General features: G+C 38.7%; 1 protein-coding gene across 1 annotated transcript; it reads right to left on the bottom strand.

Annotated features, from left to right (window-relative positions):
• Positions 1–8,663: 8,663 nt before the first annotated feature.
• On the bottom strand, positions 8,664–15,100 carry tbr1b (T-box brain transcription factor 1b). Its single transcript, XM_052142063.1, has 6 exons — positions 14,418–15,100; positions 13,707–13,861; positions 13,342–13,463; positions 10,378–10,536; positions 10,213–10,274; positions 8,664–9,504 (listed from the first exon to the last, which is right to left on the bottom strand). The coding sequence occupies exons 1-6, from the start codon at positions 15,098–15,100 to the stop codon at positions 8,664–8,666; spliced, it is 2,022 nt and encodes a 673-aa protein (XP_051998023.1).
• Between the last annotated feature and the right edge of the window lie 3,680 nt (positions 15,101–18,780).

Here is an 18,780-nt window from a genome sequence, read left to right as displayed (position 1 = left end):
GGTTAGTATATTTCGTTTATATCTTTTAATAATATATAATGTGTCTTTTATAGTTTCAAAAGGTTCATATATATTAGTTTATATAGTTTAATGATATAGTAAATGGTAGTAAACCTTAAAATATACAGGCATCAAAATGACTTCCCGTAAAGCCTGAACATGGTCACTGTATTTTTATGGCACATTTATGGCAGCTACATGTTATGTTTGTATTTTACAGTAATTTTTATTTATCAGAATGTTTTTTACAATACTACTTTTGTATTCCACGAAAGAGAGAAAGTCATGTGAGTTTGGAACAACATGAGTGTGAGTAAATGATGACAGAATTTCCCTTTTCTTTTTTTTTTTATATCCTCCAAACTAAAAATTCCAGAATCATTATATTTTTGTAGCGGTAGACCGATATATCGGTTTTACAGATTAATCGGTGCCGATAGTGACTTACTCCTCATCAATAAACTTCATCTGGTGAATATACAGGCTATAAAAAGCTTCAGTTGGTGAATATTTACATATAAAGGATTGTAAAAGAAGTCTCTGTCATTTCAAAATAAGAGTCCCTGTCGTATTTCAGGCTTGTTTATAGTTAAAAGTCCCGCATTATACACCAAAACGTCACTTTTCTTATTATTATTTGGATTTTGGTTGCACAATAAATTGCATTTGTGATTTTATTCATTTCTGAGCCTCGGTGTCTGTGCTCTTCATTGTAAGGATGGCTTTTATAGAGGTTGACCTACATTTATATATAGGTTTTATTGATTAATTGTTGTCAGTAGTTGCTTTTTGGAACTATCGTTATTGGCAAATATCTATGCCGATAGTTGCCAAACTTTTTTTCTTACTCCTCATCAATAAACTTCATCTGGTGAATATACAGGCTATAAAAAGCTTCAGTTGGTGAATACTTACAGAGCGTTATAAAGGAGGCAAGTCCATGTCATTTCAAAACAAGAATCCACAGTATATTTTGAGCTTGTTTATAGTTAAAAGTCACATCTTAAGTTTGTACAGAGATGATTTCACCTCTAAAGAACTAAATTGTGCCAAAAAAAAAATGACTAAAACAGCAATTGCGAGTGGGGTGGGATGGCCAATGGGGTGGCCAGGCTTCGGTCCATGGTGGCCACGGCCACCCCTGGCCACCCCCTAGCTCCACCACTTACACTGCTTTTGGGATTTAATCATTTTTTGGGCCTCAATGTCTGTGCCCTTCATAGTAAGGAATGACTCTATAAATGACTATTAGCTGATTCATCATTATCAGCCTTTTGCACCACCAAAGTAATCGGTATAGTCAAAGTCCACTCTTATGTGAACACAATAAAACCACACTGGCATACATGATTCAGACTATATAATGTAGGTAGATTTTAAGTGAAAGATGGAACTCTTAGGACATATTTTGTAATAATAAATGTCAGGATTGGGCAAGTCATCATATGTGTTTTATATGCTGTAAATGTATTTCATTTGTCATTTTGCTGTTTTATAAATGTGTGTGTAAATTTAGCTTAAAAGTCTGTAATAGGCTGTTTAAAGCCAGGTTCCCATTGTGACAACTTACCCCATGTATAGTGACAACATGCCCGGCTATTGGGAAGCAAAGTCACAAAATCTCAACATGTGTTCAATAAGCTACTGCTGAGTTTGGAATGGCATACTACCCATACTACTCTTTTGCTATATGTGTCTATGGCAGATATAGCATGAGTAGTATGGTAGTGTGCCATTGCAAACTCACCCTACATCTTTTTTTCAGTAAAGGTGGACAAGTTCAGTAGCCTTTTACAATAAAGTGCCTATACAGAAACTGACTCTCAATGTTTCTGAGAAACATTCACTTACTTAAAGAAATTTGACATCCAGCCCTGGCCTGCATTATATGTAAACATCTGACTCAGATAAGTAAACATCCGAGGGATTTACATATGCTTATATGACACAGCTGTGTCATCCATCACTTCCGTCATTACAATCACTTGCCAACAGGACTCGATATTTTGTCTTAACTTGGCTGTGATTTTACATCTGCCATCTGTACCACCACTGTCATGCTTGCACAAAGGTTCAACTTTTAAAATTATTTGTGTGAGGCTGATATATATATATACTGTATAAAGTTTTAGGCACTTGTGTAAAATGTTGCATAGTGAGGATGTCTTCAAAAATAATGCCATAAATAGTTTTCATTTATCACTTAATATCAAACAAAGTCCAGAAAACATATAAAAAGCTAAATGAATATTTTGTTTGACCACCTTTGTCTTTAAAACATCCCCAATTCTCCTAAATACACCTGGACACTGTTTTTCTTGGTTGTTGGCAGATAGGATGTTCCAAGCTTCTTGGATAATTCTTCACAGTTCTTCTGTCTATTTCGGCTGTCTCTATTGCTTCTGTCTCTTTTATGTAATCTCAGACTGACACGATGTTCAGTGGGGGTTTGTGGTGGCCATGACATCTGTTGCAGGGCTCCCTGTTCTTCTATTCTATAGTATTCTATTCTATTTGCAAAATGAATGTTTGGGAGTCTAAAATTAATATTTCTTATTGACACACTCAGGGTTGGACTGGGAAGAGAAATCGGCCCAGGATTTTCCATAGCAACTGGCCCAAAACTTAAGGTGGGGGGTTGGTTGTGAAGTGTTTGCTGTCCTTTTCTGCATTACGCGGTGCCGTTTTGTGGTCCCTTTTGCATAACGCGGCGGCTCATTTTAGCTTATCGCGGCTCGTTTTGCGCTTAAAACCTGCTCCGTTCTCCCAATGGCCAGTCCGCCCCTCATCGGCCCCAAAGTGCGTCGGCCCACCAGGAAAATGCCCGGTATGCAAGATTACCAGTCCAGCCCTGGACACAATTAAGCTTAAGATATAAATAAGACAAATGTTTTTGTGAAATATCTTATGTGCCTAAGTTTTTTTTTTTGCACAGTACTGTATATATACACTCACCTAAAGGATTATTAGGAACACCATACTAATACTGTGTTTGACCCCCTTTCACCTTCAGAACTGCCTTAATTCTACGTGGCATTGATTCAACAAGGTGCTGAAAGCATTCTTTAGAAATGTTGGCCCATATTGATAGGATAGCATCTTGCAGTTGATGGAGACTTGTGGGATGCACATCCAGGGCACGAAGCTCCCGTTCCACCACATCCCAAAGATGCTCTATTGGGTTGGGATCTGGTGACTGTGGGGGCCATTTTAGTACAGTGAACTCATTGTCATGTTCAAGAAACCAATTTGAAATGATTCGAGCTTTGTGACATGGTGCATTTTCCTGCTGGAAGTAGCCATCAGAGGATGGGTACATGGTGGCCATAAAGGGATGGACATGGTCAGAAACAATGCTCAGGTAGGCCGTGGCATTTAAACGATGCCCAATTGGCACTAAGGGGCCTAAAGTGTGCCAAGAAAACATCCCCCACACCATTACACCACCACCACCAGCCTGCACAGTGGTAACAAGGCATGATGGATCCATGTTCTCATTCTGTTTACGCCAAATTCTGACTCGACCATCTGAATGTCTCAACAGAAACCGAGACTCATCAGACCAGGCAACATTTTTCCAGTCTTCAACTGTCCAATTTTGGTGAGCTCTTGCAAATTGTAGCCTCTTTTTCCTATTTGTAGTGGAGATGAGTGGTACCCGGTGGGGTCTTCTGCTGTTGTAGCCCATCCGCCTCAAGGTTGTGCATGTTGTGGCTTCACAAATGCTTTGCTGCATACCTCGGTTGTAACGAGTGGTTATTTCAGGCAAAGTTGCTCTTCTATCAGCTTGAATCAGTCGGCCCATTCTCCTCTGACCTCTAGCATCAACAAGGAATTTTCAGCACACAGGACTGCCGCATACTGGATGTTTTTCCCTTTTCACACCATTCTTTGTAAACCCTAGAAATGGTTGTGCGTGAAAATCCCAGTAACTGAGCAGATTGTGAAATACTCAGACCGGCCCGTCTGGCACCAACAACCATGCCACGCTCAAAATTGCTTAAATCACCTTTCTTTCCCATTCTGACATTCAGTTTGGAGTTCAGGAGATTGTCTTGACCAGGACCACACCCCTAAATGCATTGAAGCAACTGCCATGTGATTGGTTGATTAGATAATTGCATTAATGAGAAATTGAACAGGTGTTCCTAATAATCCTTTAGGTGAGTGTACAGTATCTCACAAAAGTGAGTACACCCCTCACATTTTTGTAAATATTTGATTATATCTTTTCATGTAACAACACTGAATAAATGACACTTTGCTACAATGTAAAGTAGTGAGTGTACAGCTTGTATAACAGTGTAAATTTGCTGTCCCCTCAAAATAACTCAACACACAGCCATTAATGTCTAAACCGCTGGCAACAAAAGTGAGTACACTCCTAAGTGAAAATGTCCAAATTGGGCCCAAACTGTCAATATTTTGTGTGGCTACCATTATTTTTCAGCACTGCTTTAACCCTCTTGGGCATGGAGTTCTCCAGAGCTTCACAGGTTTCCACTGGAGTCCTCATCCACTCCTCCATGATGACATCACGGAGCTGGTGGATGTTAGAGACCTTGTGCTCCTCCACCTTCCATTTGAGGCTGCCCCACAGATGCTCAATAGGGTTTAGGTCTGGAGACATGCTTGGCCAGTCCATCACCTTCACCCTCATCTTCTTTAGCAAGGCAGTGGTCGTCTTGGAGGTGTGTTTGGGGTCATTATCATGCTGGAATACTGCCTTGCGGCCCAGTCTCTGAAGGGAGGGGATCATGCTCTGCTTCAGTATGTCACAGTACATGTTGGCATTCATGGTTTCCTCAATGAACTGTAGCTCCCCAGTTAATGTGGCACTCATGCAGCCCCAGACCATGACACTCCCACCACCATGCATGACTGTAGGCAAGACACACTTGTCTTTGTACTCCTCACCTGGTTGCCGCCACACACGCTCGACACCATCTGAACCAAATAAATGTATCTTGGTCTCATCAGACCACAGGACATGGTTCCAGTAATCCATGTCCTTAGTCTGCTTGTCTTCAGCAAACTATTTGCAGGCTTTCTAGTGCATCATCTTTAGAAGAGGCTTCCTTCTGGGACGACATCCATGCAGACCAATTTGATGCAGTGTGCGGCGTATGGTCTGAGCACTGACAGGCTGACCCCCCAACCCTTCAACCTCTGCAGCAATGCTGGCAGCACTCATACGTCTATTTCCCAAAGACAACCTCTGGATATGACGCTGAGCACGTGCACTCAACTTATTTGGTCGACCATGGCGAGGCCTGTTCTGAGTGGAACCTGTCCTGTTAAACCGCTGTATGGTCTTGGCCACCGTGCTGCAGCTCAGTGTCAGGGTCTTGGCAATCTTCTTATAGCCTAGGCCATCTTTATGTAAAGCAACAATTCTTTTTTTCAGATCCTCAGAGAGTTCTTTGCATGAGGTGCCATGTTGAACTTCCAGTGACCAGTATGAGGGAGTGTGAGAGCGATGACAGCAAATTTAACACACCGGCTCCCCATTCACACCTGAGACCTTGTAACATTAACGAGTCACATGACACCGGGGAGGTAAAATGGCTAATTGGGCCCAATTTGTACATTTTCACTTAGGGGTGTACTCACTTTTGTTGCCAGCGGTTTAGACATTAATGGCTGTGTGTTGAGTTACTTTGAGGGGACAGCAAATTTACACTGTTATACAAGCTGTACACTCACTACTTTACATTGCAGCAAAGTGTAATTTCTTCAGTGTTTTCACCTGAAAAGATATAATCAAATATATACAAAAATGTGAGGGGTGTACTCACTTTTGTGAGATACTGTGTATTTATATATCCTTACTAGAGAATCTTAAAGCTGCTTTTTACATCATACTACACAAATCTAGTAACTACACCTAGACTGAACCAGAAACATTATAAATTACCCAGCATAAAAGTCCCATATTATCCACCAAATCTTATTTTTTCTTGTTATTATTGGGATTTTGGTTGCACAATACATAGCTTTTGGGATTTTATTCATTTTTGAATAAACCTCTAATAGAGTTAGACCTATATATTGGATTTACTGATTAATCGTTGTCGATAGTTGCTTTTTGGAACTATCATTGTTGGCAAAAATCATACGTGCCAAAGACTTTTGCACAGTACTGTGTATATATAGGTTATAGTATACTATACCTGAACCTGAAAAATGTTAAAATACCTGAACATTTTTCAAAAAATGACAAAAATTGTAATTACAGTATTTTACCATTGTATAGCAAAAATTGGAAGTGTCCGTTTCTTAATGAATAATCTAAAGTGATGTTTATGGTTGGGGCTATCGTAATGTATTTCATGTATTTCTTTCTGTCTCTGAAGAGAGCATGGCACACTGTATTTTTATGGTTTGTGTTATTTTAGTTTTAACAATTAGTATATAATCATACTTTATTATAGTTATCATAGCTTATTTTTACTGACTGTTATTATTCACTGAAACTATACTTCAACATTGTGGATGAATACATTTCATCATTAAGACATTGTCGCCCTCTAGTGTTGGCACTTGTGTATTACAGACTTAATGGTTTACAGTGGCTGTATTACGATATTATTCTGGCTTTGTCTTACACATTCAATATTCGAAATAAAAATTAAAATGTAGTTTTTAAGATCAAATATATATATATATATATATATATAAATAAAATAAATTGCACATGGGAAATCTAGTGATTATTTTTAAAAAGATGCTTTCATTCACTATAGGTAGCAAGTGAACCACAAGGAGGCAGCAATTATTAAACAGCATGAAGGTTCTCCCATTTCACTCCTTAAGAGACATTATGTTATGCGTAGCAATAATGCAAATCTGACTACTTATAACGACTATTTATGGACTGAATGTTGACCAACGATTATAAATTACGCACAATAAAATATTATAGAGCATGCTCAGAAAGTAGACACATTGATTATGCTGTTATAGCACAGATTTAAAGACATTTTAAGCTATAGATTTATTGTAAAATCTGGACAATTTTATGAAGTCTTGGTTTAAATGGTAAAAAGAGCTAGCTGAGTGCTCATTTACATCCATGGATGTAAAAGGTAAATGGCTTTGGATAAAAGCGTCTGCTAATTGACTAAATGCAAATGTAAATGTAATGCCAAGTGACTCCCATTATTAAAGCTTAAAGGATTTACTGATTCAAGCTTAATAAATGCGACTTAATTTGTTGTTTTCAAATGATTAGATGTTGTGTATTTGTGGGCCCCACTTTAAAAAAATAGTTGTATTGCATAAGATGGCATATCTAACCAAATGGAATCTGCAAACAAATGATGCTTAGAACTATATATACTTAATTCTTCAACTTCCATGCTTGCATTTTGTTTTTAGTGGATGTATGAAGTTCCCCTCATGTTCACACAGGGGTCCTAGTAGGGTAATCACAGTTGTAGTTCATCACGTGATCTATATGGTCATGTTGCCTTTGACAACCATAAAGCGTCACAATACTGCATGCCTTCATTTCCATCATTTCAATCGTTCCAAACCTGACAAACCTTTTCTTGTGAAATGTGTGTGTGTATATTTCTTAAAAAAAATTATAATAATAATAATTGCTAGTTGGTTTGGCATTTTGTAATCTAATGCAACATTTTGTTCACTAAAAATATAATCGAATTAAACGAGCATCCTATAGAAATTGATGGTAAAAGCTGTGCATCTGTTGCAATGCTTTACTCTTTACGTTCTATTATGCAAATGTACATGCAACAAATGGAACAATATTCCCATTGTGACGGAGAGCTCTCTTGGAACCAGTTTGGAATCTCGTGTAAGCTCCTCCAGGGGTTGCACATTCTTTCATATTTATTGCAAGTAAACACAGCACAATTACATGACCTTTACACAATAGCAGGCCTAGTTTTTCTTCATGAGAATACAGCCCATGAAATACAAATGAAAATGTCTGGGTTGGTAATACGTGGTTGTCTGTATTTTCTCTCTACAAAACGGTCATGAGATATCCGTGACTTTAAGCTGGAATGGTTCAGACTTATGCTCTGACGTCCACAAAATGGAAATGCCTACGGACTACTATATTCCCTAACAGACAACGCGACTGTAAAAAGCGACATCAATAAAAGCCGACATCCGACAACTCTTTTGGCGGGCCCTTCAACAGGTGAGCAGCTACTTCCATTTTCATTTTTGTTTTAACAACTGGAGCCTATACGAGTTAGATCTTTAGTTCTTTTTTTTTTTCCAAACATCAAAATATTGAATATATGTAGCTATCCGAACGAACGAACGAACGTCTTCTAAGTACATTAAAACATGAAACCAATCCGCTTTTTGTACATCAACATTGAACGAGAAAACCACAAATGGATAGATAAATACAAATATGTACAGTACTTTCATACTTACAACAGGCTTAACAGTTAAAACCTTAAATAAATGTCATTTGGGACCGAAAACACCATTTTCGCATCAAAGATTTTCATTCAAACCCGATGCGCGTTTGGTAACGTCCTTTGAACGACGCGACCGAGATTGGTCAGATGATCCATGAATAAATACCCAAGAAATAAATTAATAAGCACATAAATAGGAATAAATAGATAAATAAATCACTCCTAGAATATATGAGCCATGCATTAGTTTTCCTGTTTCTAACTGTGGGGGTAAAAGCTGTAGTAGCCGATGTCCTTGGAACAGTTTTTCTCGCATTCCCTCGGCGTTAACATTTCAGATTTTAACGGAGACGAGGTTTCTGAAACCGGCGTGGCAGATGGCGAAATCCTCCTCCGCTTGGCTTGCTCAAAAATCCCAGAATCGCTCGAGTCGATGGACTTAATTGAGGACGGCGTTTCTATCCAGCTGGATTCAGACAGGTCTTTCGGTTTGGATTCATCCGGTGACCTTTCGGCAGCAATAGGGTCGCCATCCTCGAGACCAGGTACCAGGTAACTGGAGGTCGTCGTTCTGGTGCTCCCCACGGCATTGGACGGCCAGCAGGAGAGGACGGAGCTGGACTTGCTGCAATATTGCGGCGGGGTGCGAGTGCCCCACCCCGGCGGCTCGCCGTAGTACCCCAGAGGTCTGTTGGAGCATCCCGCCCCGGGCAGGGGCAGCGCTTTCACTCCGGCAGCTGCGTACGACAGAAGGGTGGCCGCGTTACCGGCGAAATCAGCAGCCGCGGCGGCATCGTATGCCGAGGCGGCAAAGTCCAGTCGGTTGTTGGCAGGGGTGACAAACCATCGCTGCGGGGAGGCCACCGTGGTCTCCTCGGCTTGTTGCGGAGAGAGCAAGCTGTTACTAAGTGGGACGCTGCGGTCCGTGCCAGGAGCGCCTCCGACGCCAGGGTGAAAGCGGGACTTGGCATACGAGCTGACAAATTGGTCCTGAAGGAAAGAACCAGCCATGGCATATCTTGCGCTAGGCATGATCTGAGAGCGCGGCGAGTCACCCGGGGACGGCGTCAACCGATCAATGTCGCAACCTGTGTAGACACTGGAGAAAGATAGTGGACAAACACGTTAATGTTGCATATGAGAGGCGTAGCTTGGAGTAAATAAAGCTTTGCAAACATGTCACGGACATTCGAGAGCAAACAATGACGCTCAATGTCAATTTTACATTCTGTGCGTAATTGCGCAAATTAACACATTAACACAGCACACGGAAAAATGCATGTGTACACTGCATGTTATTTTCATGCATTTATTTTGTTCATGAGAATGCAAAAACATTAAATAAAATACAAAGTAGTAAATGAGGTCAACATTTTATTATTATTATTACAATTTTAAGCTTTCCAGAACGAATCTTGCTTGACCGGTGTTTGGCGATAGTTTTCTCGGAATAAACCATCAGATGCCCAAAAGCTGACAGGTGTTCTAATATTCGATTTTTATGCAATATCCTGAAACTTGGCACCCTAATCACAAAAATATTGTCATCAGCCAATTAAAACAATTCCATCAAAAAAATATTTTATGGCTTGTCTGTGTAATATATATATATATATATATATATATATAGGCCTATACATGGGCAATTTTATTGTATATAATTTTATGCATCTATAGGAAGGCATATTATTAGAATATGTTTTGAGTAATTGCTATTCTTACGTGATCTTTAAATATAAAAGTTCGAAAAAAGAAATGCGCACTTAAACACATGATGGAAAAATCTGTCAAGAAGAAAAAGACTCACGTGTCATAATTGTCGCGGAATCCTTTTGCAAATGGATTGTGGTCGATTTTTAGCTGTGTGATCTGCAACAGAAACAGTCAGAATATAACTGATAAATTAGAACTCTTCTCAACATTATCGGATAGCTCAAAAATATTTGAATTACATTTTAGAACGTTTTCTTACGTCAGTATTTTGATATGCAGTGACCGCGATAAACTGCGTCTCCGGGAAAGTGAACGTCTGCACGCGGCCAGGTTGGCCCGTGTCCTCGGTTCCGTCCTCGTTCACCTGCACCACATGCAGTCGAGGCTGGTATTTATGCAGCGACTGCAGGACCACCATCTGTAGGAATTTAAGCGGATAAATGAGACCGTCACAGAACGTCAACACGCTTCCTTGCGTTCGCAAAAAGAGAATTCGATTTCATGCACCAACATTCGAAATTAAATTAGCAACATTCTAAACACTATCATAACAAATGTTTTGCAAATGCAAGTCTTAACATCTAAATTGACTGGTTTAATTTAAGTAAACATATTGCGATGTGTCTGAATCAACGTGACTACATTTTTCTGCAGAGTTATAAACAACATATGCACTCTAAAAAATGCTGGGATTATTTATTTATTTATTCAATCAGTCCAAACGCTGGATTGGGCCTGTTGGCTCATTTTATGGGGTTATTTTCTCTCTGTTGGGCAGTTTTTGTGTAACCAGGCCGCTGGGTTAGTTTGCCATTTTCACTGACACACCCACCTCGATGGGACAACCCAGCGGTGGCGTCAGAACAGCTCAGCTGCTGAGGTACCCGACGTGAGTTTTTTGGATAGTCTTCAGCAGTGAGCGGTTCTCAGCACAGACTAATTGGAGGATGCATTCGGTTAAATACGGTTTGTGTGGTTTTGATTTTTATCTATAATAGAATCACTGTACACCACCGTTCCATATTCAGAACTGGACATCTTTTATGACATCAGCTGTTATTAGATGTCACACTAGTCGCTGAATAGGTTTATTTAGGCTAGTATTTCTAAAAAAAATAAAAATAAAATAAAAATAAAAAATAGTAATGCAAACGTCTCCTTTCGGCGAAATTTGCCGTTTTGAATCCAAAATATATAACCTACATGATTATTTTAGTTCATACACTGCATCACCCGGTCTTCACCGGGCACCAGCGGTGCGTCGCTGATATGATGGCCGTTTCACATCACTCGCGTCACGGGCTTCAGTTCTTCAACACACCGCTCTAGGCAAGCGGCATGCGGAGCTTTGTCAAGCACATGGAAAGCGTTGGTGTGCACGGTAAACATTAAAACATATTTAGTTTAGTGTAGGAAAAAGTCGGGGTAACTATTATTTAATACATAAATTATGAGCAATCGAATATTACAATCAAAGTCTGAGTTTTTCTTTGCACTGTAAAACCATCACCAGTGAAGCATACACTTGTGTAAAATCACAAACTGATGCACAAAACATTTACATTTATTAACCAAGCTTCCAGTATTCTACAGACTGTTAGACTGATAACATGGTGGGTTGATATCTTTAACCTTTTGCTTTAACGTTTCTCCTTTATTAATGTCTTGTTGTAAGTTGGAACAAATATGGAGTACCTCGATCAGCCTGAGATGCCAAGGGCTTATTTCCCACACAACACTCAGCATAACAGGCCTGCACATAGATCATTTTGAATTCTTATTTTAATTTAATGTTATGGATTTAATTAATTCCTTAGGAATGTCTAATTAATATATATATATATATATATATATTTTAGACATATATATATATATTATTTGTAATTGACACTAGAATAATAATATAAAGGGATAGTTCACCCAAAATTAGAATTCTCTCATCATTTACTCTGGCCATCCCAGATGTGTTTGACTTTCATTTGCTGAACACAAATGAAGAATATCTGAACTCTGTTGATCTATTCAATGCAACTGAATGGTGACAAAAATTTGGAGCTCCAAACAGCTCTTAAATGCAGCATAGTAGTCCATATGGTTCCAGTATTAAAATGACGGTGAAAGTGAGATAAAGTGAGAAACAGATCAATGTTGAAGTCCTTTTCTTTTTTTTTTTTTTAATATAAATCTTCACTTTCACATCTAAAAGTCACACGTGGTACCATTTAGCTTTTCTTTCAGATGTGAAAGTGGTGATTTAGAGTAAGACAGGGCTTTAATATTGATATGTGTCTCACACACATCTATCATAACACTTTTGAAGACGTGGATTAATCCACTGGAGTCGTATGGACTACTTTCATGCTGCCCTTATGTACTTTTTGGAGCTTCAAAGTTCTGGACACTTTCCACTTGCACAGAATGGACCAACAGAGCTGAGATATTCTGAACAAAAACAAATAAGATGATGATAGTCACCCTCATCCCAGATGTGTGTGAGTAAAGAAGAGATTTTTTCATTTTTGTGTGAACTATCCTTTTAATAATACAATGGGTGTTTATTTTTTAATGCTAGTGTATTTAACATTAGTTATAAATGTTACTTTATTGTTCTACATGCGGTTCATTAAAACATTTGTAAAAAGAGTTTAAAATATTGCACGTATATCTAATAATAAAGGAGCTATAACATGATTACACATTTGTTTATGGTGTGGTTTATTTTACAATATTTTTTTAAGGATAAAACCATCTGAAAATAATAACCCACGTATGAGATCAAATTAACCCAGCATTCCTGTAAAAATGAACCAGCAGTTGGGATGAACAACCCAACGTGCCCGAGGAGTGTCCAGTCCCATATTTAAGCAGTGGCTTGGTTACCCAATTTGGGTTGTTTTTAACCCAGCATGTTTTAGTGTGTGTGGTTACTGCATTTGTGTTCTTGTTATTTTACTCCGTTTATATTTCCATAGTATAAACTTATTAAAAACTGCACGTGGAGCTGCTTGTAATTGCACGCTATTATTATTATTAGTAGTAATTATTATTATAGAACTATGAAATATGTGTTGCATTGTATTGCAAATGTAATACCTAATACACACACAATATATAATGGCATTTTTTTACGTCACAGAAATGCACACCAAGGTTATTATTTCCAATGTAGTCTGAATGGCACAGATTTGAATGTTTCATTGCTATGATTTGTAGTCTATCTGACCTGTCCTGTGTTGTTAGACGCTCCTTTGTTGTTGGTAAGTTTGAGTTTTCCAAAGGATATTTCTTGGCGCATCCAGTGCGCACCGGTGTTTGGCGAATCGGGGTGCATGTAAACCCTGTTACCTGTTGAGAAATCACATTTAGAAAATTCCAGTGCTAAACAAAGACAATAAAAATATCGAGGACCTTCTCATCTAAAAATTATAATTATATATGTTATTACTAATGTTTATGTTATTATTGATTGAATCAATAAATGCTGCTACTATAGTTATTAAAATTATTTACTATACATTTATAATGCTGATAATAATGATAATAATAATTATAATAATTATAAATGTTATTACAATGTCCTAAACTCACCTGTTACATTTGTGTCTGCTTTTCCACACGGGACCCATTTTCCTCCTTGAAAGCGCCAGTGATTCGGATCCGCAAGAATCACGTCCACAAAAATATTGTAATGCGCCGTCGGGTCAAGACCGGATATATTGAAACTCAAAAACGGGAACATTCGCCTAAAGGGGAACATAAAAGGTACAATTTCAATGCGCAAAACTGTGGTAGAGCTTGCGATGTTTTAACCTAATTATTTAATAACGTTTATTGACTTAAAAGCAAACGCAAAATTGGAAAAGCATACAATTTAAGATTTAAAAAACAATTATTTGAATTCTAAGGCTTCAAAAGGCGTTTTGGATAAATAACGACGGATACAAAAAGTGAACACAAAGGCCATTAGAAATAATTAATAAATGTTAATGATACTAATGATCAAATCTACTGAAAAAATAAATAAAAAATCTGTTCTTGAATAACGCAAAAAAAAAAAAAACGAAAGAAAGAAAGGGAAAAAAAGGAACAGAAAAAAGTCTCGAGCCATTTTAATTTTGTATTTATGTATTTGCTTATTTATGCCGTGCACCGCGTGATTTGCACACAGCTCCTTACCTTAATTTGTTAGAAACAAAAACGAAAAACGCGCGAAACGAAAACATCGATTTTAGCCAAATGCATTTAGTTCAGAAACGCTTTTGGAACCGGCTATTACACCTGTAATTACTAAACACCTACCGTCCTTGCTTGGTAATAATCATCTCTGTTTGATGTCTGTGAAATTTAAGCCACAGGGCCCTGTTGCAGAGGTAGACCTGCGCTTTACCGGGCACAAGCCCGGCCTGAGCCGAGGAAAACTGGTAGAAAGCCGTCCCTTGATACGCGTGTCCGTACTGCTGCGCGTACGGGTAGCCTGCGGTCGGGTAGCCTTGAGGAGAGGTGTTGCTCAACAGACTGTTGTAGGCTCCGTTCGTTATCACCGGATGGTGTGCCATGTAGCGACCCGGGCTCCCGATGGAAAAGGCTGGGTGCGTCGGTCCATGCTGACTCGGGTAGGGAAACATGGTGGTGGGACTCGGCTGAACTTGACTGGACTGAGACAGGAGATAGCGTTCTCCTGCAGATCCATCGAAATTGTGACGACTGTCAGCGACTCCGTCAAGATCAGAAGAGAGTTTGCTTCGCTGGACGTCCCCTGATGAGTCCTTCGAGTCGGCGAAATCGTCTGCCTCTGACTGATTCGTCATCCCAGTGGAGTTTTTTTTCAGAGGTGAACTTCTCTCCAGGTTGTCGCCGATGGATATAAGCGGGTAGTCCTGCAAGGCGAGCTCAGATCCTTCAGAGTTTGTGTATCCACTGCCCACAATCATACACTTCTCGGAGCGCGCGAGAGCTGGTGAGATGCAACACTCAAGCTGCATCTCTCGATGACAAATAGCAATTAACGCGCCCTATGTGCGAGCGCGAGAGAAAACGCCTTCCTGCGGTTCGAGCTACTTTGTGCAAGACGGCAAATTAGCCAATTGACACTAGGATGCAATCAGGAAAAGGCTTTGCTTTTCATTCCTCGGTCTGCATCGTTAATGAATCAACTTTTGCTATTGGTTAACACGAGACAGTAATTTAATTAGACAGCACTTAATTAGCGTAATCAAGGAGGCTGTGCATTCACTTCTGGTGGTCATCCATGTTTGTATAGCTACTATAATCTGTGAAAATTGATACCCATGTATTTCTTCAGTAGTGCAAATAAACTTTTTTTTAAATTTTTTTGCTGTTGTAGGCCCTATTGTATTTCATTTGAATGCATCAAAACACATATACATGTTAACTAGGCTATACTTGTGTTTGTGTTTACAATTCACCTCCTCGCACAGGCCATTATGAGAAATATAGTATTTATCTATTTATGCGAGAAGAAAACCTGTTTACCGAGAAAACTTCATTATTCATGCAATGCGTCTCGCTCGCTAAAATATTTGCGTAAGTTATTATATATAAGTTATTGGCTTTTTTCTCTCTCTCTCTCTCTCTCTCTCTTTTTTTTTTCTTTTTAAGATCGGTGGACTGGTCCCAAGACAAATACATATTTTATGCGCATGGACGTTCAACGTGCATGCCTGAAAGAATTCACGCGCACGTCAATCCAACCATATTTTGCGTCAATATAACTTGGCAGTTGGCACGTGTCAGAAATTAATATATCTGACATGACTTGGCATTCTAAAATATATAAAACCATCATATGTCTGATCAGAATCTCAGTTTTTACAAATAAGTGAGAGTAAAGCATTTAACAGCTCTAATTCGCGTCTTGTAGTTACTGCCAATACAAGGCACGATCAATTACAGTCGTTAAGTTGCTTATTTAATTGTAAATGCTGTGATTAACACTCAAAGGCATGCAAATTGAATGCAATTAAATGGCAATGCATTCTTCAAATAGCTATATTTTTCTGTTTCGAGAGGATTAGCTACATGTTGGCTGCTGGAGAGTTATGGCTATCTTCACATATGGGCTTGTAATTGTCCTGGAATATCCAGTTTTATAACATAAATATGTTTGACAATTCACAAAAAACGCCTACACATCTTATTCAATACAGAAAAATGTGAACATAATATTTCTGAATGCAAGTTTAGAGTTCATATATTTGTGCATATATGCACATATTCAAATGTTACTATTAGTTGTGGAAAATTTATGTTTATATGAAAAATAATAATATGAAATTTTGAAATATGTTGTCACATATATGTGCAAGGATGTGACTTTTTATATCATTGAACATATATATGCATATATGTATGTGTTTATTATACAGTATATGTGTTTTACATATATTGCCACATATATACTTTTTTTTGTATGGGATTTAAAGGGGAAAAGAAAGCATTACAGAATCCATTTTAATAAAATTATACAAATTGTAATAGTTGCATATTAACAGTACAAAGCATTTTTAAAAAAGCACGACAGCTATAAATCACAGTTTACTGTTAACCTCCCCCCCAATCACCCCTCAGTAGTGCCCTGTTCCAGTGTAACAGGTATGTCAGTATCCCAGCGGTCATCTGATAGGTGTCACATTGCCCTCCCCCTCACTAGCCTGAAATAGGTTCTGCTTATCAGTCCATCTCACCTGTCTCACTGCAACAACCGACTAAGAAAGCACCGTTGAAGTCTCTGATGAGTCTCAGAGAAATATGAGTCTCATCAAAACATACTTGATGTATTAGGATGCATTATTAAATTGATAACATACTATATTTCAAAAGTCCTCTATGTTATATTAAAGGTACTCTGGGTTTGCGTGACCCAATACAGTACCAAAATTGTTTACCCTATACAAATGTAAACCAAAAATGTCCCAAGTTTATTAATATCCCCGTGAACTCCACAGGCCCAACAATATACAAAATTATTAACTTGACAGAGGCCGAATAGGAAAAGTGACAATTTTGTAAACGCTTAAACGACAAGTGTGATTTACCAGCCTAACACATGGAACAAACACTGAGCCAAATATTGTATTAGTATCACCAAGTAACAGATGAATTTGTGCCAAAATACAATAGAGTTTGATTGGACGCACAGCCTTTGACGTCAAGAACAAAGGATATGGGAGGCATCTTCTTTTCCCTTTTTATATGGTGATAAGACTCTTTATTATACTATCATAATGAAGTATGCATGATTCTAAAGTTAATTGCAATTTATTGTTTACATTAAGCATTCATTTTCCCATGCTGTCCGTGACTATCAGAGCAGAACTGCAACTCAATTTTGGGTCACGACCTACCAGTTAAGAATCACTGTGTTACATTATTTCCAAATGCATGTTTAAAAGCAACACATTTTCATTTATTCTTCTTTTTCCTGATTGGTTTACAGTATACACTGCTAACTGACTATATGATTTTGGATTTGTTTTGCTGTATTTCCAACAATGTATTTAGATGGATCTCAGACAGAAGCTTTGTGACACAAATAGACCTGTCAAATTGGTTTTGGTTATGTCAGAGAAACGTATTACTCAAATTTATTACGGGTTCCTTTTGAAACTGCCAATATTTTTACACCTAAATCATTGGGGACACCAAACATAAAGACACTTAAGGTAATATCAACAGAATATAAGTAACTTTTCCCTTAAAGAAATCATCTTGTTCTGCATATCGGTTATGTTATTGAGACAATGTGCTTCAATGCACCTCAAAATATCCCCACTGATTCACAGCTCAAAGAAAACGTGTGTTTAGGGGTGCCAAACAGCTCATGTCTCTTGGAAAGGGGATGCAGGCAGAGGTGAGTTGTTCTGAGTTCTAATGAAGAGGCTTCAATCTCTGAGGCTAACGAGAAGGGTCATTATAACAGGGCAATGGGGTCCGGTAATCTATTCTCCTGGAACATGCAAGCACGGGCTTGCCTGCACCCTACCAGCAGGGCGAGCAGCCATCTTCTCCTCATTACTGGATTATTTGCCTTTCCTCTTGTTCTCCTCCTCTTTAATAGGCTACTGCCAAGCTTTGAGGCTCAGAGGCTTTATTGTTGAGTTAACCATGCATGCGCCTGCCTGAAGAGTTTGTTTTTCTCCCCCGACTTGTTTTTGTACTTTGCACTTTAGGATTAGAAACGGTAAGGCCAGTCGGTCCCTCGGGGGGTCATTGTGTTGGATAGGGAGCTTTTCCATCATCAGGTGGGTACAAGCACGCTGCAGTGACCTACACAAGCAGCTGTTGTGTTTGCGCTATGCATGTGTGTCTCTAATGGGCTTACAGGACGAATTAAACCTAATGTTTGTGTATGAAAACACGATGGATCAAAAGGGATTCCAGCCATTGGAAAACAACCTAAAGGCCTATTCACACCAAGCCAAATGTTTGATGTGGATGTACCCGGTTTTAAAGAGGAACGATGGATTTCTAGGGTGCTTTTCACACCAGGTCTGACAAATCTGAAGGTCTGCGAAGTTAACTGACTGACCAATTAAATAAGTGCTGTAAGTCACATGTCTGAGCCAATGCAGCTACAAAATCCAGTGTGTTGGGAGCACCAATGCACAAAAACATTACTTAGCAAACCAACATTAACCAGCAC

The sequence above is a fragment of the Xyrauchen texanus genome, chromosome 14 (assembly GCF_025860055.1).
Source record: "Xyrauchen texanus isolate HMW12.3.18 chromosome 14, RBS_HiC_50CHRs, whole genome shotgun sequence".
Lineage (NCBI taxonomy): Eukaryota > Metazoa > Chordata > Actinopteri > Cypriniformes > Catostomidae > Xyrauchen > Xyrauchen texanus.
Note: the sequence above shows the minus strand (reverse complement) of the source record. Positions and strands in the feature narration are given on the sequence as shown.